This window comes from Colobus angolensis, unplaced genomic scaffold (genome assembly GCF_000951035.1).
Source record: "Colobus angolensis palliatus isolate OR3802 unplaced genomic scaffold, Cang.pa_1.0 Scaffold183, whole genome shotgun sequence".
Classification (NCBI taxonomy): domain Eukaryota; kingdom Metazoa; phylum Chordata; class Mammalia; order Primates; family Cercopithecidae; genus Colobus; species Colobus angolensis.
Window position 1 is genome coordinate 357,462 of NW_012114966.1, and position 26,067 is coordinate 383,528.

The 26,067-nt window shown below is 39.8% G+C and overlaps 2 protein-coding genes across 2 annotated transcripts in view; both read left to right on the forward strand.

The window, feature by feature from the left end:
• Positions 1 to 10,009: 10,009 nt before the first annotated feature.
• Positions 10,010 to 12,648, forward strand: LOC105510077 (protocadherin alpha-5). The gene has a single exon (XM_011939674.1). It carries the CDS (start codon positions 10,208 to 10,210, stop codon positions 12,638 to 12,640), a length of 2,433 nt encoding a protein of 810 aa, XP_011795064.1. The 5' UTR covers positions 10,010 to 10,207; the 3' UTR covers positions 12,641 to 12,648.
• A 3,674-nt stretch (positions 12,649 to 16,322) lies between these two features.
• The window catches only part of LOC105510143 (protocadherin alpha-7), a 180,100-nt gene continuing 170,355 nt past the window's right edge, over positions 16,323 to 26,067 (forward strand). The window contains exons 1-2 of the mRNA XM_011939774.1: positions 16,323 to 18,877; positions 22,764 to 25,124. Of these exons, the coding sequence (XP_011795164.1) occupies positions 16,460 to 18,877; positions 22,764 to 25,124 (4,779 nt within the window). The 5' untranslated portion in view covers positions 16,323 to 16,459. The remainder of the gene's footprint in view (positions 18,878 to 22,763; positions 25,125 to 26,067) is intronic.

Consider the following 26,067-nt stretch of genomic DNA (forward strand, 5'->3'; position numbering starts at 1 on the left):
GTAGTTTCTTTTGAAGATTTATTTTTTACTACCATTTTTTGTTGTACTTTTAAAATGAGTTTGAAAGTGTTCCCTCTCCTTCAATTTTTTTTTTTTTGAAGAGTTTGAGAAAAAATAACATTGATTCTTCTTTAAAAGTTTGGTAGAATTAGCCAGGAAAGGTATCTGGTCTTGGGCTTTTTTAATTTTTATTTTTTGTTAGGAGGTTTGGATTACTGATTCAATCTCCTTACTAGTTATCATTTTGTTTAGATTTTTTATTGCTTCATGATTATGTCTTGGTAGTTTGTATGTTTCTAGGAATTAATCAATTTCTTCTAGGTTATTTAATTTGTTGGTATATAATTTTAATAGCCTCTTATAACTGTGGCATCAGTTGTAATGCCACCTTCTTGGTTTCTGACTTCCAGTCTCTTTGTTTTTTTCTTAGTTTAGCTAAGGGCTTGTGAAATTTGTTGTTTTTTCCAAAATTCAACTAAGTTTAAAAACTTAATTTAAACTTTTTCCCCGTTTATTTTTGCTCTAATCTTTATTATAGTATTTCCTCCCTTTGCTTTGGGCTTCCTCATTTGTCCTTTTTTTTCTAGTTGCTTGAGTTGTTAAGTTTTTTATTTGAGATCTTTCTTCTTTCTTCATTTTTAGTGTAGGCATTTACAACTCCCTTCTTTGTTTTGTTTTCATTTTTAAGAGACAAGTTCTTGCTGTGTTGCCCAGGCTGAAATACAGAGGCACGATCGTAGCTCCCTGTAAGTGATCCTTGTACCTTGGCTTCCCTAAGCACTGGAATTACAGGCGTAAGCCACTGAGCTTGCCCAGCTTAATCTTCCTTCTTAGTACTGCTTTTATTGTATCCTGTAAGTTCTGATGTGTTGTGTTTTCATTTTTGTTTATATTAACATATTTTCTAATTTATCTTTTGATTTCCCCTTTGACCTGCTAGTCATTCAAAATTCTGTTGTTTAATTTCTACATATTTGCAGATTTTCCAGTTTTAATTCCACTATTGATTTCTAGTTTTATTCCACTGTGGTCAGAAAAGATATTCAGTAAGATTTCATCCTTCTTGAATTTGTTAAGACTTGTTTTGTGACCTGACGTGTGATTTATCCTGGAAAATGCTCTGAGTATGCTTGAGAAGACTGTATTTGCTTCTGTTGGCTGGAATTTTCTGTATATGTCTGTCAGTTCCATTTCAGCTATAGTGTTGTTCAAGTCCTCTGCTTCCTTACTGATTTTCTGTCTGAATGTTCTATTCCTTATTGAAAGTAGGGTACCAAAATCTCCTACTACAGTCATATCACTTAATGATGGAGATACATTCTGAGAATTGTATCATTCTAGGAATTCATCACTGTGCAAACATGACAGTGTACTTAAATATTTACACAAATCTAGATAGTATAGCCTACTACAGACCTAGGCTAAATGATCTATTGCTTCTAGGCTACAAACCTGTACATATGTTAACTGTACTGAATACTATAGGGAATTGTAACACAATGGTAAGTATTTGTATACCTAAATATATCTAAACATCTAAAAGGTACAGTAAAAACATTGTATAGATTTTTAAAATGGTACACCTGAATAGGGTAATTACCCTGTGAATGGAGGTTGCCGAGCTGGAAATTTCTGTGGGTGGGTCAAAGAGTGAATGGTGAGTGAATGTGAAGGCCCAGGACATTACGGTGCACTAATGTAGACTTTAAAACTATACATTTAGGCTACACTCAATTTATCAAAAATTTTCTTTTTATAGGCTGGTCATGGTGGCTCATGCCTGTAATCTCAGCACTTTGGGAAGCTGAGGAAGGAGGATCACTTAAGCCCAGGAGTTCAAGACCAACCTGGGCAATATAGTGAGACCCTGTCTCTAGAAAATAATTTTTAAAAATTAGCTAGGTGTGGTGACACACACCTGTAGTTCCAGCTACTCAGGAGGCTGAGGCGGGAGGATCCTTGAGTTGCGCAGGTCAAGGCTACAGTGAGCCATGGTCATGCCACTGTACTCCAGCCTGAGCAACAGTGTGAGACTCTGTGTCAATTTTTTTTCTTTCTTCAGTAATAAATTAACCTTAGGTTACTGCAACTTTTTAACTTTATAAACTTAAATTTTTAAACCTTTTGACTCTTTTGCAATAACACTTAGCTTAAAACACAAACACATTGTACAGCTGTACAAAAATATTTTCTCTTTATATCCTTATTTTACAAGCTATTTTTGATTTTGAAATTTTTTATTTTTTTCACTTTTACTTGGTGTTTTTTTTTGTTGTTGTTGTTAAAAATGAAGATATAAACACCCATACTAGCCTAGGACTGTATTGGGTCAGAATCATCAATATCGTTTTCACCTCCATATCTTGTCCACTGGAAGGTGTTCTGGGATAATTACACATGTGATGCTCTCATCTCCTATGATAACAATGTCTTCTTCTGGAATACATCTCTAAAGACTTGCCTCAGGCTGTTTTATGGTGAACTTTTTTTTTTTTAGTTAATGTATTTTTTTAATAAGTAGAAAGAGTACATTGTAAAATACTACTAAAAGTATAGTAAATACATAAAGCAGCAACATTTATTATCTGTATCAAGTATGATGTACTGTATATAACAGTACATAATTGTATGTGCTATCTTGCACTTTTATATGACTGGCAGTGCAATAGGTTTGTTTACACCAACACCATCACGAACATGTGAGTAATGTGCTACAACATTATGACTGCTACATCATCACTAGGTGATAGGAATTTTTCAGCTCCATTATAATCTTATGGGACTACTCTTGTACATGTGGTCTGTTATTGGTTGAAACGTTGTTATACAACACTTGACTGTATTGTATTGCTATCTATTTCTCCATTTCTGTGGATGTTTGCCTCATATATTTAGGTGTTTTAATGTTGGGTGCATATATATTTATAATTCCTATGTCTTTCTGGTGAATTGATCTTTTATCATTATATAATGTTCTTCTTTGTCTCTTATGACACTTTTTGACTTAAAGACTATTTTGTCTGATGTAGTAACTCTTTTCACATTTGCACTCTTTTGGTTATACTTTGCATGAAATTTTAAAAATATCCTTTTAACTTCCAGCCTATCTAGATCTTTAAATCTAAAGCAAATCTCTTGTAGTTAGCATGTGATTGGGTCTTTAAAAAAATCAGTTCAGCCACTTTGTATCTTTTGATTGAGGGAGTTTATTCTATTTTTATTTAAAGTAATTATTGATAGGGCACGACTTACTGTTGCCACTTTGTTAATTGTTGTTTGCAGCTTGTAGACTTTTTGCTCCTCTTTCCTTCTGTTACTGTCTCCCTTTGTGTTTTACTGAGATTTTTAATGCTATGTTTTTGTTCCTTACCTGTTTTCTTTTGTATATCTTCCATAGGTATTTTTTTTGTGGTTACCATGGGGCTTACATTTTAAAACTCTTATAAAAATCTATTTTAAAATGATAGCATCTTTACTTCAATCACAAAACAAAACTCATTACTTTTACTTCTCCCCACCCAAATTTTGTATTATTGACATCATAAATACATCTTTTTATATTGTGTATACATTAACATTCTTTTATAGTTAGTTTTTCTGTACTTTTGTGTTTTAACCAGATTTAAAAATATCAGATTTTAAAGTGACTTATGTACCACCATTACAGTATTACAGTATTCTGTTTTTGTCTATATATTTATCTTTACTAGTAAGATTTATACTTTAATAAAATACCTATGTATTTCTGTTTAGCATCCCCTAATTTTAACTCGAAAGACTCCCTCTTAACATTTCTTGTAAGGCAGGTCTAATTGTGATCACCTTCAGCTTTTGTTTAACTGGGAAGGTCTTTATTGCTTTTTCATTTTTGAAGAAAAACTTTGGTGGATTTGGTATTCTTGGTTGGCAGTTCTTTTTCTTTTCGGCACTTTCAGTATAACATCTCATGCCTTTCTGGATAGCAAGGTTTCTACTGAGAAATCTACTGGTAGAGTTAGGGGTGTTCTCTTGTATGTAATGAGTCATTTTTCTTTTGCTGCTTTCTAAATTCTTAATATTTCTTGAATCTTGATGTCCATTTCTTTCCTCATATTTGGGAAGTTTTCAGACGTAATTTTAAAAAATAAGCTGTCTGTCCTTTTATCTCGCTGCTGCTTCTTTTGAAACTGTCATAATGAGTAGAGCAGCCTGTTCGAGGATGTCCTATCAATTTCTTAGGCTTTCTTTACGCTTTCATTTCTTGTTCTTTTTGCTACTCCATCTGGATAATTTCAAATGATGTGTCCTTGAGTTCACTAATTCATTCTTCTACTTGATTGAGTCTGCTGTTGAACATGTCTGTAAAATTTTCAGTTCAATTATTGTATTCTTCAGTTCCAAAATTTCTTTTTAGTTCTTTTAAATATTTTCTATCTGCTGAAATTCTGATTCTACTTATGCATTATTTTCCTGAGCTCATTGAACATCTTTATGATAATTATTTTGAATACTTTATCAAGTAATTCATATAGCTCTATTTCTTTAGGTTTGGTTTCTGGAGTGTGTGTGTGTGTGTGTGTGTGTGTGTGTGTGTGTGTGTGCATGCGCATGCACTATTTGGGCCATGTTTCCTATTTTCTCATATTCCTTATTACCTTGTGTTGATATCTATACATTTCAAAAACACACACACAAACACACACACACAAAACCACCCCAGCTACCTCTCCCAGTCTTTATGGCCTGGATTTGTACATGGAAAGATCTTTTACTAATCAGGCTGGCTAGAGATTCTAGGGACCTCTCAAACCTTTTCTGTGGATGCATCTTCTATGGACTTGTGTGTATAATTCCTAATTAGAGGGATCTGCCAGCTTTTTTTTTTTTTTTTAAAGCTCTAATCTTTTTCTGTCTGTGGTGTCTGTGTGCTGTACTGTAGGCCCTCTGGAGCAGCAGTATTCACTCAGCTCTTTTAGGTTCTGAGAAGCCCTCAGTTACAGATTCTGCTGAATCCTATCAGTGCCTGGAGTCAAGTGAGACAGAAACTTGGACTGCCCACTGAAATTCAGGAAATTTGGATGCAATTTACTCTTCTCTTTCCTTCATGAGGGAGAGAGTGCTGAGCTGAGTTGTGCTCTGTGTGCTGTGTCATAGGTCCTGAGGAACATCAGCCCACCACCCAGCTCTTTATTATTCTCAGCTGCCCTCAGGAATTTAGAATATGCCAGACTCCATCAGTGCTCTGAGATATGCAAGACAGCCCCCCTGAAAAGTCAGAACACTGAATGCATGCTTTACTTCCTCTTTCCCTTCTCAGGGAGAAGCCAGGAGCTGGAAGTTTTCCCCTGTTTGAATGGGATGGTGCTGCTGGATGGGACTATAGGAAAAGTGCCCCAGAAAAGTGCCCAGCTAGTTTTACACTTGCTTGGAGCCCAGGATCCTCTTAACTGGTTTCTGCACTTATCACTGTGGGAATTGGTCCTTGTATTGTTGTTGAGTTGATATATCTGTGGAGGGTCTGGGGATTCCTATAACAGCATCTTGCTGATGTCACTACCTCTTTATATTTTTAAGTTATATATGCTTTTACAAATTATTTTATTGATTTCCTCTTTTATTAACACACATCCTTGACTTATTACCTCAATTAAATCAATACTTTTACTATTTCCAGGCAATGCTAAGACCTTGAATCATTATACCATTTACTTGTACCCTAATTTTTGTTACTGATATGCCTTTCAATTATTTATGTATTCTAGACACACAGTACATTATTATCATTGTTTTGTTAACACCTATTTGTGTTTCTTTCTGGGATCGTTTTCCTTCTGAAGACGTTAACATTTCCTTTAGTGTGGCCTGCTAGTAAAGCAACTTTTAAGTTTTCATATATCTGGAAATATCTTACTTTTACTATCCTTTTGAGAAACAGTTTTGGGTATTAAATGAAAATTATTTTTGCCAGCACTTTTAAGATGACATTCCATGGTCCTCTTTTGAAGTGATGGCTGTCAAGTTTATTGTTCAATTAGTGTATCTTATTTTCTCTCTAGCTACTTTGTATACTTACTCTGTTTTTCACTGTTAGCAGCTTTATTATCATGTGCCCAGTATTAATTTGCTTTGTTTTTAATCTCGCTTGCAGTTTTGAAAGCTTCTTATATCTGTGGGTTGATAATATTTTATCAGTTTAAGAGAAGATTTAGCAGTATGCCTTCAAATACTGCTTCTACTTTGTATTTTCTCTTATATTCTTCTGTGACTATAAGTACATGTATGTTAAATCTTTTCATCATATCCCTTGTCTTTTATATGCCATTTCTGTTTTTAAATCACTTTTTCTCTTTGTTTCATAATCTATATTTTATTTTTACCCATCTTTTACTTCAGGAATTTTATCTTGTTATTCTAGGCCACTGTCAAAATCATCGATTGAATTCTTAATTTCAATCATGGCATTTTTCAGTTTTAGAATTTAATTTTCCTTTTAAAAAATAGATTTCTAACTTGGATACTGTCTAATGTTAAAAGAAACTTTCCTCCCACCAAGTTTTCGCTCACTTGATCTTGGATTTTAAAATTAGATATAACCTGAGAGATTATCATTTTTCTCCATTTAATAATGAATCAGGCCAGGCATGGTGGCTCCTGCCTGTAATCTCAAAATTTTTGTGGGCCATGACAGGAGGATTGCTTGAGCCCAGGAGTTCAAGATAAGCCTGAACAATATAGGGAGGCTCTATCTTTACAAAAAATAAAAAAAAATTAGCTAGATGTGGTGGTGCACACCTGTGGTCCCAGCTACTTGGGAGGCTGAAGTTGGAGACTTGAGCCTGAGGCTACAATGAACCTTGACTGTACCACTGCACTCCAGCCTGGGTCAGAGTGAGACTCTTTGTCACCCAGTTGTATAGAAACAACTATAGGTAGAGGCATAAAAAAGATGCCTGAGATTACAGCTCCTGAATTTAGCTTCATTGTCCCTTTCCACTAAGTGAGATAATCTGACATTAATGAATGCAATATAGTTGCATAAAAATGATTAATTTAATTTTTCACTATCTCAGGGATATGCTAGAACTATTCTCATATTTTCTATCCAAAGAGGATATATAATATGGATATTTTAGCACACTCCCTTATAGGGCAGTTATACCTTCCTCTGTGAATCATTATACAGGCAGTGCTAGGATGTGTATTATATGCACATGGTATCCTTTCTTACTATCCTTATAATAGAATAAATTAATTTTTATACAGAATTAATTTTTGAAGGATCAAATGACATATGTGCATAAATTATTTATACATTTTTATACAATTGCTTCAACATTTCCTCTTCATGCAATCTGGTATATCTATATAATTTCTACAGATAACAGAAGAAAAATACAGCTTATTAAAATTTTATTCTGGGTTTTGTAAGGAATAAAGGACATTTATACTCTTATGAAGATTAAATTTTCTTGTGTTAGTGTATTTCTAAAGGCTTTTAGTGAATTAATTGGAGACACTTTAAAATACTACACAGTTTTAAATCTAAATTTTTTTCTCAAGGAAGAAATTCTTTTTACACAATGGTTTTTAAACATGACTGAAATATCTAAAGGAGAGGTTAACTGGATCAGTCAAGAAAATAATCTGTAATATTTGATTGAAAAAAATGGCTTAGAAGATTTTTAAAAATGTTCTTTTCCTGGCCGGGCGCAGTGGCTCAGGCCTGTATTCCCAGCACTTTGGGAGACCAAGGCGGGCGGATCACAGGGTCAGGAGATTGAGACCATCCTGGTTAACACGGTGAAACCCCGCCTCTACTAAAAGTACAAAAATTAGCCGGGTGTGGGGGCGGGCGCCTGTGGTCCCAGCTACCCCGGAGGCTGAGGCAGGAGAATGGCGTATGGCGTGAACCCCGGAGGCGGAGCTTGCAGTGAGCCGACATCGCGCTGCTGCACTCCAGCCTGGGCTACAGAACCGGGTGTGGGGGCGGGCGCCTGTACTCCCAGCTACTTTTTTTTTCCATAGAAAAAAAAGTATTTTCCTATGGAGTCTCCCATGAAATTGAGATTAGATAATCTATAGTTATTGAGAAAAGAATATTCAAGATAAGAGTTGATCACTGTAGCACAATGCAAGTGATAATTCGAAAAGTAAATAAAATTAAATATAGTTTAACAGATATGAAAATGAATCCAAAGTCAAAAGTCTTGTTTTCTCCTGAAATATCTATATAAGTACATGAGATATTTTTTTCCAGACTGAGAAGAGCATGTGAACTGATATTGTTTATTACTTTTTCTCCATTGAGTGTATCTTTTAAAATACTCAGTATTTACTATAATACTCTGCAGATTACAATGTACACATTGTTAATACTACACTGTTAATTTGCCTTTTAAATACTTAATATTTACTTTTTTCAAAGGTTATATTTGTGTATTCTGTATAAAATTCTACTGTAATTTATTCCATAGCCTTGTAGTTTTACATTATTTACTGTTATATAGTAGAAAGTGGCTAACGTCAGCTAATGCTATTTTTAAAATATTTATTATCATTTTCTTATGTTTTTAACCATTGCGTATTAAAATATTTAAAAATTATCAGTATGACAACTATTAGGCAAATAGTCTTGGAAATTGATTTGTGTTTCAATGATCCAAATATTACTGCAAAGTCATGATAATAGAGATAGTAAGAATCTTATAAGGGAAATGGGAAATACATCTTTAAAGATTGTATCAGAAACAATTCTGTGACAATATCTTATTTCTTTACAAGCTTGAATTCCAGAAATCAAGTGAATTTCCACTGACTTTGCATTTTCTGGTAATTTCATTTTTCTTATTAAGCTATATTTTAAATGTAAAAGTATCCAACAATAGAATTGCTGATCTCGTGGTCCCTGTTGTCTTCACAGGTAAGGGATATTTTGTAATATTTAAGAGATTTTAAGGAGTATATATACAAGCAGAATGTTAGCTATTTCTCCAATAGAAAACTTGGCGACATTTTCTTTTGCCCATATTTATTAAGTGTTTACTGTATTTTCTAGGTCGTGTTCAAATGATACCACCCAGTAAACATTTGGGAGACTAAAAAGTCATTAAACTAACATAAAGGTAGCCTGGTTAATAAAATGATATTCTTTTCAACATGATTATATTTACTGGAACCTAAACATTTTGTGAAATAGTATGTCATATAGAAAATGTTAGGATTTTGACTTGTTATGTAAGTGCAAAGCTATGTATTTTACAATTTTAAATAATCGCTTTATCAGTAATAGCAACTTGAAGAAATGCTATCTAGATGCTACTAATTTGAAAATAGTGCAAAGACGTTTACTAAAGTTGTTCTATTATGCTTTTGATTTCTAGAAAGTTGAAATATCCCCGTTACAGTTTTTGGGGTAATATAAAAAGTAGATAGGTGTTATAGATAAAGAAATAGGTTTTCATCGATTTGAAAATTAGACCTCCAAGAAGAAACTCAGGTGAGAATGCCATTAAAATCGTTTTAGTTGTTTTTGAAAATAACATAAACAGAATGTCACTATTAAACACAGAAATTGGAATAAAAATTTGGCTTATGAGTAACACGGAGATAGCATACAAACATTCCATTGACTAATACAGAAAAACTCAAAAATTTTAATTAGATATGTTTAAATAGAGATGAGAAAAGTCAAAAGTTTAACTCTTAAAAGTTATTTTTATCAGTTTGGAAATATATAAACTTCTCCCTATATAAAATACACCAATACAAACTTCTCTAGTAAGGACTGGGGTTACATGACTTTAGATGCATGTTTCTGTAATATTTTAATGATGCACTTATATTGACGCATTTGAAGATAGAGTTTAATGATGTATTTTGACTAGAGATAAGTGATTTAAAAAATGATAAGAATCATGTCACTGAAAGTGAGAATACTTGAGAAATATTGACGAATATAAGCTAAACAAAGCAAAACAAAGTAAAACACTTACCCTTTCATCCGCATGATGTCGCTGGACACCGCAAGGTTTTTCTCCCTTCCCAACCTCAAAAGGAGTACAGTGAGTACATTTTCCTTAGACAGAAGGAAAAGAACCTTCCATTTTTGGCTCTGCCAAGAAGCTCAAAAAGGTGATAATATAAAAATATATAGGTAATTGGGAATTGAATTTACAAAATACATAGTGTGGTGATGCAATAGAGAGCTGACAATCGGAACGAGATTGAGATGGTATATTCCCGGAGAGGAAGTCCGGGATCCCGGCTCCTGCTGCTGTGGCTTCTCCTCGTCTACTGGAAGGCAGGGAGCGGCCAGCTCCACTACTCGATCTCGGAGGAAGCCAAACACGGAACCTTCGTTGGCCGCATCGCGCAGGACCTAGGGCTGGAGCTGGCAGAGCTGGTGCCGCGCCTGTTCCGGGTGGCGTCCAAGGGCCGCAGGGACCTTCTGGAGGTAAATCTGCAGAATGGCATTTTGTTTGTGAATTCTCGGATCGACCGGGAGGAACTGTGCCGGCGGAGCGCGGAGTGCAGCATCCACCTGGAGGTGATCGTGGACAGGCCGCTGCAGGTTTTCCATGTGGAGGTGGCAGTGAGGGACATTAACGACAATCCGCCCAGGTTCTCCAGACAAGAACAAAGATTATTCATTTTAGAGTCAAGAATGCCAGATTCGCGGTTTCCAGTAGAGGGCGCGTCAGATTTGGATATCGGAGCAAACGCACAATTGAGATACAAGTTAAATCCTAACGAATATTTTGACTTAGATGTTAAAACAAATGAAGAAGAAACAAACTTTTTAGAGCTAGTTTTGAGGAAATCCTTAGATAGAGAAGAAACACAAGAACATCGTTTATTAGTGATTGCAACTGATGGAGGACAACCCGAACTAACAGGTACAGTTCAGTTGTTGATCGATGTATTGGATGCTAATGATAACGCCCCAGAATTTGATAAATCCATTTATAATGTCAGATTGTTAGAAAATGCACCTAGTGGGACATTAGTTATTAAACTGAACGCCTCAGATGCAGATGAGGGCATCAATAAGGACATAGTGTATTTCTTTAGTAATCTTGTTCTTGACGATGTAAAGTCCAAATTTATAATTAATTCTAATACTGGTGAAATAAAAGTTAAGGGGGAACTGGATTATGAAGACTGTAACTCATATGAAATTAATATTGATGCCATGGATAAAAGTGCATTCCCATTAACAGGACACTGTAAAGTAGTAGTGAAACTCCTGGATGTGAATGATAATACCCCAGAGATGGCCATAACCTCCCTTTTCCTGCCTGTGAAAGAGGACGCTCCAGTCAGCACGGTCATTGCTCTGATCACCGTGTCTGACCGTGACTCAGGTGCTAACGGGCAGGTGACCTGCTCCCTAATGCCCCACGTCCCCTTCAAGCTGGTGTCCACCTTCAAAAATTACTACTCGTTGGTGCTGGACAGCGTCCTGGACCGCGAGAGCGTGTCGGCCTATGAGCTGGTGGTGACCGCGCGGGACGGGGGCTCGCCTTCGCTGTGGGCCACGGCCAGCGTGTCTGTGGAGGTGGCCGACGTGAACGACAACGCACCAGCGTTCGCGCAGTCCGAGTATACCGTGTTCGTGAAGGAGAACAACCCGCCGGGCTGCCACATCTTCACGGTGTCTGCGTGGGACGCGGACGCGCAGGAGAACGCGCTGGTGTCCTACTCGCTGGTGGAGCGGCGGGTGGGCGAGCGCGCGCTGTCGAGCTACGTGTCGGTGCACGCGCAGAGCGGCAGGGTGTACGCGCTGCAGCCGCTGGACCACGAGGAGCTGGAGCTGCTACAGTTCCAGGTGAGCGCGCGCGACGCGGGCGTGCCGCCTCTGGGCAGCAATGTGACGCTGCAGGTGTTCGTGCTGGACGAGAACGACAACGCGCCGGCCCTGCTGGCGCCTCGAGTGGGTGGCACCGGCGGTGCAATTAGCGAGCTGGTGCCGCGGTCGGTGGGTGCGGGCCAAGTGGTGGCGAAGGTGCGCGCAGTGGACCCCGACTCGGGCTACAACGCGTGGCTTTCGTATGAGCTGCAGCCAGCGCCTGGCAGTGCGCGCATCCCGTTCCGCGTGGGGCTGTACACAGGCGAGATCAGCACAACACGCTCTCTGGATGAGACCGAAGCACCGCGCCACCGCCTTCTGGTGCTGGTGAAGGATCATGGAGAGCCCGCGCTGACAGCCACAGCCACAGTGCTGGTGTCGCTGGTGGAAAATGGCCAGGCGCCGAAGGCCTCATCGCGGGCTTCGGCGGGCGCTGTGGGTCCCGAGGCTGCCCTGGTGGATGTCAACGTGTACCTGATCATCGCCATCTGTGCGGTGTCTAGCCTGTTGGTGCTCACGCTGCTGCTGTACACCGCGCTGCGGTGCTCGGCGCCGCCCACCGAGGTCGTGCGCACGCGAGGCAATCCCACTCTGGTGTGCTCCAGTGCGGTGGGGAGCTGGTCCTACTCGCAGCAGAGAAGGGAGAGAGTGTGCTCTGGAGAAGCCCCACCCAAGACGGACCTCATGGCTTTCAGTCCAAGTCTTCCTCAGGGTCCCACCTCTGCAGACAACGTGAGTTTTCTAATATTAACATCCAACTTTCCCTCCCAATTTTTAAATATTGTCACATTCGCCCACTTTTTTTGTTTTTAAAAATTACGCCCTAGTACATAAATATTGTAGTACACAATTATTGCACTAATTCATGTACTATGTGCTTTTTATGATGTTTTTCTGTTAGGGTAATAGATTCATCAGCTTTCTGTGATATTAAGTATTTTAAAAATTATATTTTATATTAGCATTTGAATTTCGCATCTCTAAAAATGTAGGATAATAATTGTAGGACATAGTTTGGAGTCATTCTCAAAGTCTCAGTTTATAACTCCATGAAAATTTATTTTATTTTATTATTATTTTTTAAAGACCCTTTATTGCTCAGTCTGCAGTGGCCTGGTCATAGCTCACTGAAGCCTGAAACTCGTGGGCTCAAGCGATCCTCCCATCTCAGCCGCCCAAGTAGCTGGACTACATGCACATGCTAATTAAAGTTTTTTTTTTTTCTCTCTAGAGATAGGGGTCTTGCTACTTTGCCCAGGCTGGTATTGAACTCCTAGTTTGAAGCCATGCTCCCATCTCAGCCTCCCGAAATACTAAGATTACAGGATTGAGCAAGAGTGCCTGGCCTATAAAAATGTTTTAACACCACCCTTCCAATTTTACCTTTTTGTTTCTGTTGAATTTAAATTATTATTTTATTACACTAATTTAGTTTCTGTTTTCAATTATATTTTTGCAGTATATGGTTTATTTCAACTTTGCCTAAGCAGTTCACCTGTATACCCATGATGAATTTGATAACTGTAATTTAAAAATTACATTTTTCATTTTATTGATCTTTTGAATAGGAAACACATATACATAGTTTACTGTTCTAAAGGTGCAAAAGAATACGGTTAAATTTTCTCTTTTACCTCCTTCATGAAATCAAAACATTCTTGGGTATCCTTCTAGAGATTTTTTTCATATGCAAATAAACTTCCCTACCCCCTTAAAAAACATATGAGTATTGATTTTAATCTTGCTTTTTTCATTTACTAATATATCTTGATGATCATGAGTTATCATTACTGAAGTAGATTTGTTTTTCTTTTATCTGGGTCTATGGTGTTCCATTGTGTAGAAATACAATCGGTTATTTTTCCCTTAACATTAACATTTAGTAGAACAATGATTTAATTTTCTGGAAACTTGCATATTTTTCAATTTATAAATTATATATCTAATATATATTAGGTATTTTGAGATGGAATTTTGCTCTTGTTGCCCAAACGAGTGCAATGGTGCAATCTCAGCCTCCCAGGTTCAAGCAATTCTCCTGCCTTATCTTCCCAAGTAGCTGGGATTGCAGGCATGTGCCACCACACCCGGCTAATTTTTTGTATTTACTAGAGATGGGGTTTCACCACGTTGGTCAGGGTGGTCTCGAACTCCTAATCTCAGGTGATTCACCTGCCTTGGCCTCCCAAAGTGCTGGGATTGCAGGCGTGAGCCATCATGCCCAGCCTAAATTATTACATTGATGAGGAGTAATTGTGAACCCCCTCAGTTGTGCAAATTCTGCTATATTTTGGTTGGGAAATTTTACTGCTTCTTGTTACTTTTCATTTTTAGATTAAAAAATAAATATACCATGATACAAACTGCCCTCTTGAGTTGTTTACAAAGAGTTGTTTATTAAAGCTATATGTTTGAGACTACTCTAGACAAGTGTCCTCTCCATCTGAAATAATGAGAATCGTTTTTCTACTCTTTTGAGGGGAAAAGTGTGGGTTTATAGGTAATAACTAGTCTACACTTTACATGATAAAATGTGAATTCCCTATTTCTGTTGCTTTGCCTGTTTCTTTTATTCTCATATGCATTTAATTTTATAAATACCCTTCTATGATGCTATTTATATATTCCTAATATCCTGAGCTACTTTGAGGAAGTCCTAGAGATTGAGAAATAGTTTTTATCACCCTGTAAATCTATAGTTAACCACGGTCAAATTTTTTAAAATCAAGTTATCTTATTCTGTGGTATAAACTATTTATATATCTCTTTACATATCAAGTCTTTATATATATTTTGTGCAGTTTATCTTTTTTATAGGACCCTTTTGTTTTGGGGATTGTTTTTGGTTAGGAAATTGAATCCTTTGTTTGCCCAAAATAACTACAATAGAAAGTCAGTGATAAGAACTACTAAATAGATCCAGGTTAATTATTTTAAGAAAGAATTTCACACGGAAGAAAAGGCTTTTGTGTTACATATTCTGTGAGGCATTTTACTGTATATCAGAATTTCGGAGTAAGGTGAAGATGATCATGTAATTTGAAAAGTCTCCTTGGTGGCTCTAATTTTCTCCTTTCAAGGAGGGGTTCAATCACTTCCAATGGATAACATTAAGGTTAAATTAAGGGTGAAGTTGATATTTGGCCTTGACTTTTACGTGAGGGTAACATTTTTGCAGGTAAATGTAGATGTAATTTAAAAATCCAGCTAAAACAAACACAGTATTGGGAAAGAGGAAGAGCAAGTGGTCTGTATTGTCAGAAAAATAAGATTCATATTGAAGAGTAATTGAAAATAACCTTCAAAAGGTTGATCACCTAATATGTGATTACATATTAGGTTACTAGAAGTTTCTCAAATGTCTTGGAATTTCTAGGTTTAGTAAAATTCAATGAAAGCTGTACTCATAAAGATAAATATGATAGCACGTGAAAGACAGATGGACTTAGGTGGATGCGGAATAAGGCAAGCCAGGGAAAAGGAGTAATTTAAAAAAGACAGATGGACTTAGGTGGATGTGGAATAAGGCAAGCCAGGGAAAAGGAGTAATTTAAAAAGTGATATAGATGACATGGGAAATGCTCATGTCATTAAAAATATGAATTTGAAAATTTGAATTTGGGGATTATTAATAATTGGTCATGCTTTGATATTTAACAAACTGTTTTCTAGGAGTCACCATGTGTAGGTGAAAATGACAATTAGAAACATAGAAAGAAGGGATGAAGATACGGATTTGTAAGTACCTCAATAAAAGTCTTATTCAAAACTTGGAAGTGAGTGAGAACAATTAAAGGAAAGGATATAGGACACGGTTGAAGTTGAGAGAAAAGAACGAGATCATTTAAGAACAGCTGTAGAATCAAAAACAGCAAAGCACAATGGGTAGAAATTCCACTAGAATCGAAGTGGTAAAGTATATGAAAAGAAAATATTTTAAGCGAGAATCCTAATATAAGCTGCAGATAAATTAAATGTGATAAAGAATATGTTCTAGAATTTTATCTTCCATCATTACACAAAAGAACCTTAAGAGCGTCTGATATTTGTTGAACAAAGAAAGCATGGACTTCAACAATCCATAAAGTTTTAAAAATTCAACCAAAATTTGATGATTTTAAGTTACATTTTTCCCTAGAGCACTATATAATAGCATGTCCTATGACAGACATGTGTGGGCAAGTTTCTTTTCTAAAAGTGTGTGGAATAGTTTACATTTCTGATTTAAAGAGTAGTTTCCTAAACACTTAAATTTGCTAAACTGGCTGATACTAATGTTGCAAATACTGGTAGCAAAATTGTTTAGCTGTGAATAATTAGATCCCTTACTCTAAGGGTACTAAGATACCACTGCCTGTGCAAATTACAAACGTGAGGAGGATTTACTATAAAAGTAGAGAAAAGAAGATACCATTTTAAAATTATATAGTATAGCACTGTTATGTGAATTAATTTCTTACCTTTTGGAGCCGCATGATGTCGCTGTCTACCATGAAGTTATAGCTAGCCACCATTCACATTTCTTCTATTACTGCATCATTCCCTGACTGTTGAATGATGGCGGACGCAGAAGAATTGGATTAATAAATTCCGGAACTTACAGTATTTTATCTTTATGCGGAAGATCTTCTAATGGAAATAAAACAAGAGGTATTTGACATGGTGCTTACCCCGGAAGACAGATTGGGAAAGCAATGTCTGCTCCTCCCGTTTCTGCTCCTGGCAGCCTGGAAGGTGGGGAGCGGCCAGCTCCACTACTCCGTCCCGGAGGAGGCCAAACACGGCACCTTCGTGGGCCGCATCGCGCAGGACCTGGGGCTGGAGCTGGCGGAGCTGGTGCCGCGCCTGTTCAGGATGGCCTCCAAAAACCACGAGGACCTTCTGGAGGTAAATCTACAGAATGGTATTTTGTTTGTGAATTCTCTGATAGACCGAGAGGAGCTGTGCGGGAGGAGCGCGGAGTGTAGCATCCATCTGGAGGTGATCGTGGACAGGCCGCTGCAGGTTTTCCATGTGGACGTAGAGGTGAGGGACATTAACGACAACCCGCCCTTGTTCCCGGTAGAGGAACAAAGAGTGCTGATTTACGAATCTAGGCTGCCAGATTCTGTGTTTCCACTGGAGGGCGCGTCAGATGCAGATGTGGGCTCAAATGCCATCTTAACCTATAAACTCAGTCCTAGCGAATACTTCGGGCTAGATGTGAAAATAAACAGTGATGACAATAAACAAATTGGGCTCATATTAAGGAAATCCTTGGACAGAGAGGATGCTCCTGCACACAACTTATTCCTGACAGCCACAGATGGGGGCAAACCTGAGCTCACAGGCACTGTTCACCTGCTGGTCACAGTGCTGGATGTGAATGATAATGCTCCCACTTTCGAACAGTCTGAATACGAAGTAAGAATATTCGAAAACGCAGACAACGGAACAACAGTTATCAGACTGAATGCTTCTGATCGGGATGAAGGAGCGAATGGGGCAATTTCATACTCTTTTAATAGCCTTGTTGCAGCCATGGTTATTGACCACTTTAGCATAGATCGAAATACAGGAGAAATAGTGATTCGGGGTAATTTGGATTTTGAACAAGTAAATTTATACAAAATCCGCGTTGACGCAACGGACAAAGGTCATCCTCCAATGGCGGGTCATTGCACTGTTTTAGTGAGAATTTTGGATAAAAATGATAACGTCCCTGAGATAACATTGACTTCCTTATCCTTGCCTGTACGTGAAGACGCTCAATTCGGTACTGTCATCGCCCTAATTAGCGTGAACGACCTTGACTCAGGTGTCAACGGGCAGGTAACCTGCTCCTTGACGCCCCATGTCCCCTTCAAGCTGGTGTCCACCTTCAAGAATTACTACTCGTTGGTGCTGGACAGTGCCCTGGACCGCGAGAACGTGTCAGCCTATGAGCTGGTGGTTACCGCGCGGGACCGGGGCTCGCCTTCACTGTGGGCCACGGCCAGCGTGTCTGTGGAGGTGGCCGACGTGAACGACAACGCACCAGCGTTCGCGCAGTCCGAGTACACGGTGTTCGTGAAGGAGAACAACCCGCCGGGCTGCCACATCTTCACTGTGTCTGCGCGGGACGCGGACGCGCAGGAGAACGCGCTGGTGTCCTACTCGCTGGTGGAGCGGCGGGTGGGCGAGCGCGCGCTGTCGAGCTACGTGTCGGTGCACGCGGAGAGCGGCAAGGTGTACGCGCTGCAGCCGCTGGACCATGAGGAGCTGGAGTTGCTGCAGTTCCAAGTGAGCGCGCGCGACGCGGGCGTGCCGCCTCTGGGCAGCAACGTGACGCTGCAGGTGTTCGTGCTGGACGAGAATGACAACGCGCCGGTGCTGCTGGCGCCTCGGGTGGGTGGCACTGGTGGTGCAGTGAGCGAGCTGTTGCCGCGGTCGGTGGGTGTGGGCCAAGTGGTGGCGAAAGTGCGCGCAGTGGACGCCGACTCGGGCTACAACGCGTGGCTTTCGTATGAGCTGCCGCCAGTGGCAAGCAGCGCTCGCTTCCCGTTTCGCGTGGGGCTGTACACGGGCGAGATCAGCACGACTCGTGTCCTGGACGAAGCAGACTCTCCGCGTCACCGGCTGCTGGTGCTGGTGAAAGACCACGGTGAGCCGGCGCTGACGGCCACGGCCACGGTGCTGGTGTCGCTGGTGGAGAATGGCCAGGCTCCAAAAGCTTCATCGCGGTTGTCGGTGGGCGCCGCGGGGCCAGAGGCGGCGCTGGTGAATGTCAACGTGTACCTGATCATCGCCATCTGTGCGGTATCCAGCGTGCTGGTCCTCACGCTACTGCTGTACACCGCTCTGCGGTGCTCGGCGCCGCCCGCCGAGGGCGCGTGCACGGCGGGCAAGCCCACGCTGGTGTGCTCCAGCGCGGTGGGGAGCTGGTCATACTCCCAGCAGAGGCGGCAGAGGGTGTGCTCTGGGGAGGGCCCACCCAAGATGGATCTCATGGCCTTCAGCCCCAGCATTTCACCTTGTCCTGTTATGGGTAGGGCGGAGAATCAGGCTTTAAATGAAGATCATGATGCCGAAGTAAGTGAATTTTCATAATTAACAGTTAATTTTTATTTTAAATTCATAATTTTTCCGCAGATTTGTTTTCTATATTTCTGTTTTTAATTTTAATTAATTTAACAAAATTTACGTATTTTCATTTTATTCTGTTTCTTATTATAATCTCTTTGCTTCTCTAATATTTATAATTTAAGTGGAATTAGAAATCATTGTCCACAATCTGCACCTCAGAATTTTTGTCTTCAAACCAAAATATTCTGGGACATGTCGTTTTCTGTTGCATTTTAATTCAGATTCTTAGCAGCATTTTTTTCCTGATTAATTATATAGGATTTTCATTTGTTTGCCTTTGAACTGTAGGAAAATATTTTTACATATACTCTTTTTTGATCATATATTGATATTTGAGCACCGCTGTATCAATTATGCTTTTACACTTTCCATTTCAATGTTTTTCTGCTGAGACTTTTATTAACACTTTGATTTTATCCATTTTGTGTAAGAACTCTGATCATCATACTTTTTATCTGTGGTTCCCTTTTCAGACTTGTGGTTCCAGGAGACAATAGTGTTTATTTATTGTCCCCCCTTTTAAACCATTGAGGAATAAAGGACAAAAACAATAATTATCAGCCTGAATACTCTGGTTGTTATGGTTGATTTATTTACTACTGATCTAAATACTGGAAAAATAGTGATTCAAGAGATTTTGGACTTTGTGATCAAGTAAATTTATATGAAAACTGCATTCCTCTGGCACTGCAGCTCTCTTATTTCTGTTTGAATTTCATTTGATGGTCTTCTCTTCGTGGAGTCTAAATCTATTTTTTGTATTAATGTTTTCATTGTTTCTACACAGTAATTTAAACTATTCACTATTTTCTGTGTGTGTGTGTGTGTGACAGGGTCTTGCTCTGTCACCCAGGCTGGAGTACAGTGGTGCAATAATGGCTCACTGCACCCTCGAGTTCCTGGGCTCAAGTGATTCTCTCACCTCAGCCACTGGAGTAGCTGGGACTACACACAGTACCACCATGCCCTCCGCCTTTTTTTTTTTTTTTTTTTTTTTTTTTTTGTAGAAATGGGGTTTCTCCATGTTGCCCAGGCTGGTCTCAAACTACTGGTTGCAAGTGATCTGCCCACCTTGGCCTCCCAGAGTACTAAGATTATAGGTGTGAGTCACTATGCTTGGTTATTCATTATTTCTTTAAATGAAAAGCAGCAAAAAGTAGTGATTAAGTGTGACTTTTGGTGCTATCCTACCTTGCCTAAAGTTCATTGCTACCAATTTTGTTTTGTGGATGGATTGTTTCACCTCCATTTCAGTTTCTTCTGTAAAGTTGGTATGATAAACACTAGTTTCAATGATAGAATTTTCATAAAGCTTTAGTAAGTTGATACTGTAAGGTGCTTATAGCTGTGTTTGCCAAATAGTAAGTGCTTAATAAAATTTGCCACTAGTTTTCCGAAGAGGAAAACAAAAACTTCATGTCATGTTATGTTAGGAAACTCTCATTATGGATTCCATATTGTTTTCATTTTATGTAAAGATTGATTTTTTGTTATTCATAGTGAGGCCATAATTACCAAATTAATCCGAGATGTCTCTAACATTTTAAATGCCATGTTCCACATTAAAAGTAATTTAAAATGTGTTTCAAAGTGGAAAATTCCACTTGGACAGTGGAAAAGTTTTACGAATTCAAAAGACATTTGAACTGCTGAGTCCTCAGTGATTTCCTGAAGGTGGTTTTGACTTTTTGTGTTGTCCACGTTCCCAGGAAATATTAGACTATGTTAAGCATGAATGGTGTATTTGCCCACATTTAAAAGTTGCTTAAGGGCCATTAGAGGACTGAGTTGAGGTTTGTGTTCCCTAATGTGAGCATTTTCCATTCTTGAAATGGCAGAAACCATTAGTAGTATTTTCTGTTTTCTAAAAGAAGTACATGATAATTTTTAAGCATGTAATTAATATTGCACCAAAATTTCAAAAACTACCTCTACATACTTAAGAGTGGCAGAATTGTCTCTGATTATACCGAAGATCGCCATTTGTGTAGATAATGATATCTAACAACCTCAAAACAGCATACTTTCTTAGGAAGTAGAGAACTGTAGCATTGCTAATGAGTAAATTTTTAAAAAAAGTTTCTAGGGGGGTCTTTTAAGAGTATCACACTGTGCCTGCTGAGAATCATTGAATTAACAAGACCCAGTCCCTGGCTTCAAATTTAATAGATAAATAAAGATAAGTATCCTACATAAATACGATAGTAAAAGGAAGAATATTGTAAGAGGTGCTAGAAAGGTACATCACAGTATTATTGGAATAGAAAGAAAGTATTTGCCTTTTTCCCTTGTTGAAGGAGTCCGTGAAGAGTCATGATGTTTTGCTGGTTATAAAATGGAAAGAGTTTTCCCTGGGAGAATATGGAGACTAATAGGTATTCTTGAGAACAGAGTAACTTAAGTGAGTACACGGAAAATTCCAAATGTACCTAGAAATAAGGAATAGTCAACTTTGGGTAAAGCACATGGTTCCTATAAGAGAGACTGTGATATAAAGCAAGAAAAGTAATATGAGAAAAACCTTCCGGGTAACTTTGAGTACTAGACAAGTAATTTTGACACTCTTCAAAAGTCGTTTGAAAGCTGTCAAAAAGTGTGAAGCAATGGGAATCAAAAGTGTTTAAGGAAAATGACTGCAAGGATTAAATGAAGGAGAATGAAATAGGAATGGACAGGTTACACAATAAGAAGCCACTGCAATACTCCAGGAAAGCAGCAATTATGAAAACTTATTTAGGAAAACATCTGAATACAGACACAATTATTTTACATTGCCGTTGGGAACATTGGAGTGAAACATTCAAGAAAACTAACACGGTAAGGTAGATCCAAAAAGGATGAAATAACTCAAGACTTGATCAAAGGGCTGCTTTATGTGAGATGGCTGAGCACTGAAATTTATCTAATAAACTTATATTATAAAAGAAATAATACAAATCATATTTGAGATTGTATAAATAGGCATATATCATAACACACAAATGTTTGAAAGGATAGAATGAGGAAACAAATATAAAATCATGAACTCCTGAAACAATATATATAGATTCTGCTAAAGCAAAAAATTCAGAATACTTCCTCCTCAGAAAGTTCACATGATTCAAATTCTTCCCCTTGAAAGATTCCCCAAACCTTCTCTTATTTTGTTTTCCCAAGAAAAGTGTCTGGATAGGTGCTAACGTTTCTTGCCTCCTAAAAAGAAAACACACACACACACACACACACACACCCCTTTCTAAGTTTCTCTTTCATCAATCAGTAGATCCTTGAGATCCTGGGTCCCTAAAAGAGTACAGGATTTTTCTTAACAAGGAGTACTGAATCAAGAATATGAAGTTTCCTGGGATCCAGATCAAAGGAATTTAAACTTGCAGTTGTTTAGATTCATGTTGTCACTTAGGTTTCTGTCTTTTTTAAAAACTGTGTGAAAAAAAGTTTTTCTAAGGCATGAGGAAGCTACAATTATGTTCACGCTAAGTATTCAAAAGCCATCAGTCGCCTAAGAATGCTTCTAACAAGCATGAGAAATGCTATTTTAACCTTTAACAACAATGAAGAAAAAAATTCAGAGTTTGAAATAAAACTTTTCAACCGATTAATAGTTTGTAATTCTTACTTACCATTTGGGCCACATGATGTCGCTCTTTACCGCAAATTCTTTCATAATCAACAAAAGGAAGTCATTCCTGTTCGCACTGGAAAGACGCTCCACTCTCTTTCACTCTTCAGATGCACCTCAATGGCCACACATCGAGATTGAAATGAAGGGATAAAAACATTCCTATAAATTCGGAGGCAGGTTTTGCTGACTAGAAAAAAAAAACGCCAATAATCTGAAATGGTGTGCCGGAGTGGATACGACCCAGGGGGCCGACATCTACTGCTGTTTATTATAATTCTAGCAGCTTGGGAGGCGGGGAGAGGCCAGCTCCACTACTCGGTCCCCGAGGAGGCTAAACACGGCACCTTCGTGGGCCGCATCGCGCAGGACCTGGGGCTGGAGCTGGCGGAGCTGGTGCCGCGCCTGTTCCGGGCGGTGTGCAAATTCCGTGGGGATCTTCTGGAGGTAAATCTGCAGAATGGCATTTTGTTTGTGAATTCTCGGATCGACCGCGAGGAGCTGTGTGGGCGGAGCGCGGAGTGCAGCATCCACCTGGAGGTGATCGTGGACAGGCCGCTGCAGGTTTTCCATGTGGACGTGGAGGTGAAGGACATTAACGACAACCCTCCCGTGTTCCCAGCGACACAAAAGAACCTGTTCATCGCGGAATCCAGGCCGCTTGACTCTCGGTTTCCACTAGAGGGCGCGTCTGATGCAGATATTGGGGACAACGCCTTGCTCACTTACAGACTGAGCCCCAGTGAGTATTTCTCCCTGGACGTGCCAACCAGCAACCAGCAGGTAAAACCTCTTGGGCTTGTATTACGAAAACCGTTAGACAGAGAAAAAACTCCGGAGCTTCATTTATTGCTCAAGGCCACCGATGGAGGCAAACCTGAACTGACTGGCACCGTTCAGTTACTCATCACAGTACTGGACGTCAATGACAATGCCCCAGTGTTCGACAGAACCCTCTATACGGTGAAATTACCAGAAAACGTTTCTATCGGAACGCTGGTGATTCACCCCAATGCCTCAGATTTAGACGAAGGCTTGAATGGGGATATTATTTACTCCTTCTCCAGTGATGTTTCTCCAGATATAAAATCCAAGTTCCGCATGGACCCCGTAAGTGGGGCAATCACAGTGATAGGACATATGGATTTTGAAGAAAGTAGAGCACACAAGATCCCAGTAGAGGCTGTCGATAAAGGCTTCCCACCACTGGCTGGCCATTGTACAGTTCTTGTGGAAGTTGTGGATGTAAATGACAATGCTCCACAGTTGACTCTCACTTCCTTGTCTCTCCCTATTTCAGAAGATGCCCAGCCAGGTACAGTCATCACTTTGATTAGCGTGTTTGACCGAGATTTTGGAGTCAATGGACAGGTTACCTGCTCCTTGACGCCCCACGTCCCCTTCAAGTTGGTGTCCACCTTCAAGAATTACTATTCATTGGTGCTGGACAGCGTCCTGGACCGCGAGAGCGTGTCAGCCTATGAGCTGGTGGTGACCGCGCGGGATGGGGGCTCGCCTTCACTGTGGGTCACGGCCAGCGTGTCTGTGGAGGTGGCCGACGTGAACGACAACGCGCCGGCGTTCACGCAGTCCGAGTACACGGTGTTCTTGAAGGAGAACAACCCACCGGGCTGCCACATCTTCACGGTGTCGGCGGGGGACGCGGACGCGCAGGAGAACGCGCTGGTGTCCTACTCGCTGGTGGAGCGGCGGGTGGGCGAGCGCGCGCTGTCGAGCTACGTGTCGGTGCACGCGGAGAGCGGCAAGGTGTACGCGCTGCAGTCGCTAGACCACGAGGAGCTGGAGCTGCTGCAGTTCCAGGTGAGCGCGCGCGACGCGGGCGTGCCGTCTCTGAGCAGCAACGTGACGCTGCAGGTGTTCGTGCTGGACGAGAACGACAATGCGCCGGTGCTGCTGGCGCCTCGGGTGGGTGGCACTGGTGGCGCTGTGAGCGAGCTTGTGCCGCGGTCTGTGGGCTCGGGCCATGTCGTGGCGAAGGTACGTGCAGTTGACGCTGACTCAGGCTACAACGCGTGGCTTTCGTACGAGTTTCAACCTGTCACCGCCAGTGCACGCATCCCGTTCCGCGTGGGGCTGTACACTGGCGAGATCAGCACTACCCGAGCCTTAGATGAGACGGACGCACCGCGCCACCGCCTTCTGGTGCTGGTGAAGGACCATGGGGAGCCCTCGCTGACAGCCACAGCCACCGTGCTGGTGTCGCTGGTGGAAAGCGCCCAGGCACCAAAGGCGTCGTCGCGGGCATCGGTGGGCATTGCAGGCCCAGAGGTGACACTGATGGATGTCAACGTGTACCTGATCATCGCCATCTGCTCCGTGTCCAGTCTGTTGGTGCTTACCCTGCTGCTGTACACGGCGTTGCGGTGCTCAGCGCCGTCCTCCGAGGGTGCATGTGGTCTGGTAAAGCCCACTCTGGTGTGCTCCAGCGCGGTGGGGAGCTGGTCATTCTCCCAGCAGAGGCCGCAGAGGGTGTGCTCTGGGGAGGGCCCACCCAAGACAGACCTCATGGCCTTCAGTCCCAGCCTTCCTCAGGGTCCCTCCTCTTCAGACAATGTGAGTCATAAATAATCTTGCTTCCAACACTTTTAAAATAATTAGTTCAATTTGTCTCCTTAAATTTTCTTTCATAATTTCTTTTTTAGTTGATAACTTTGTACATAATTATTATTTTTTAGTGTTATGCTGTATTTGCACTAATTATTTGGAAGTACTTTTAATATACACTTTTGGGATACGTAATACTGTAGATCAAAATCTATGGTTTATGTTGGCTACTCTCTATTTTTGGAGAAGGACTTTGCTAACTGGAACAATGGATTCACCTTTCTTCTATAGTGTATTTACAAAATCAAGTGTTTACATTTCCATATTTTGATAATACTTATAAATGCTATGATAAACAAATTTCAATATATATTTTTACCTAATATTTTATTCTATGTACTGTCCTCATTTTATAAAATATATGTGTCAAAATCATCTGTTCAATTTTGCCTTTTTATATTTAGAACTTGAATTTTAAACATTTCTTTTACATCTATTTGTCTTCTTTTTATCATATTTGTGTAGTACTGACTTCTTTTTAACTTACTTTGTTGAAATGTATTTGCCATGTTCGAATCAATATGAACAATTTAAAAATAGTTTAAATAGCAGTTCAATAGTATTTTTTATTTTGTTCCTTGTTTGTATAAGAAATACATTCACATTGAAAATTTCAAAGAGGGAAATCTAGTACATAGTAAAAATCTCTTTGTCTCCTCCAACTCCAAACCATTCACTTTACCTTTTCGAATTTCTGAAGCGGTTTTAGTTTTTTTTGTATATTCCAAGATTATTATTGCCAAATTATATATATATTTATACTTATTTACAATCGCCAAATTGTAAATTGCCTATATATATATATTTTAGAATTTGCCCCTTCCTTCCTTCCTTTCCTTCCTTCCTTCCTTCCTTCCTTCCTTCCTTCCTTCCTTCCTTCCTTCCTTCCTTC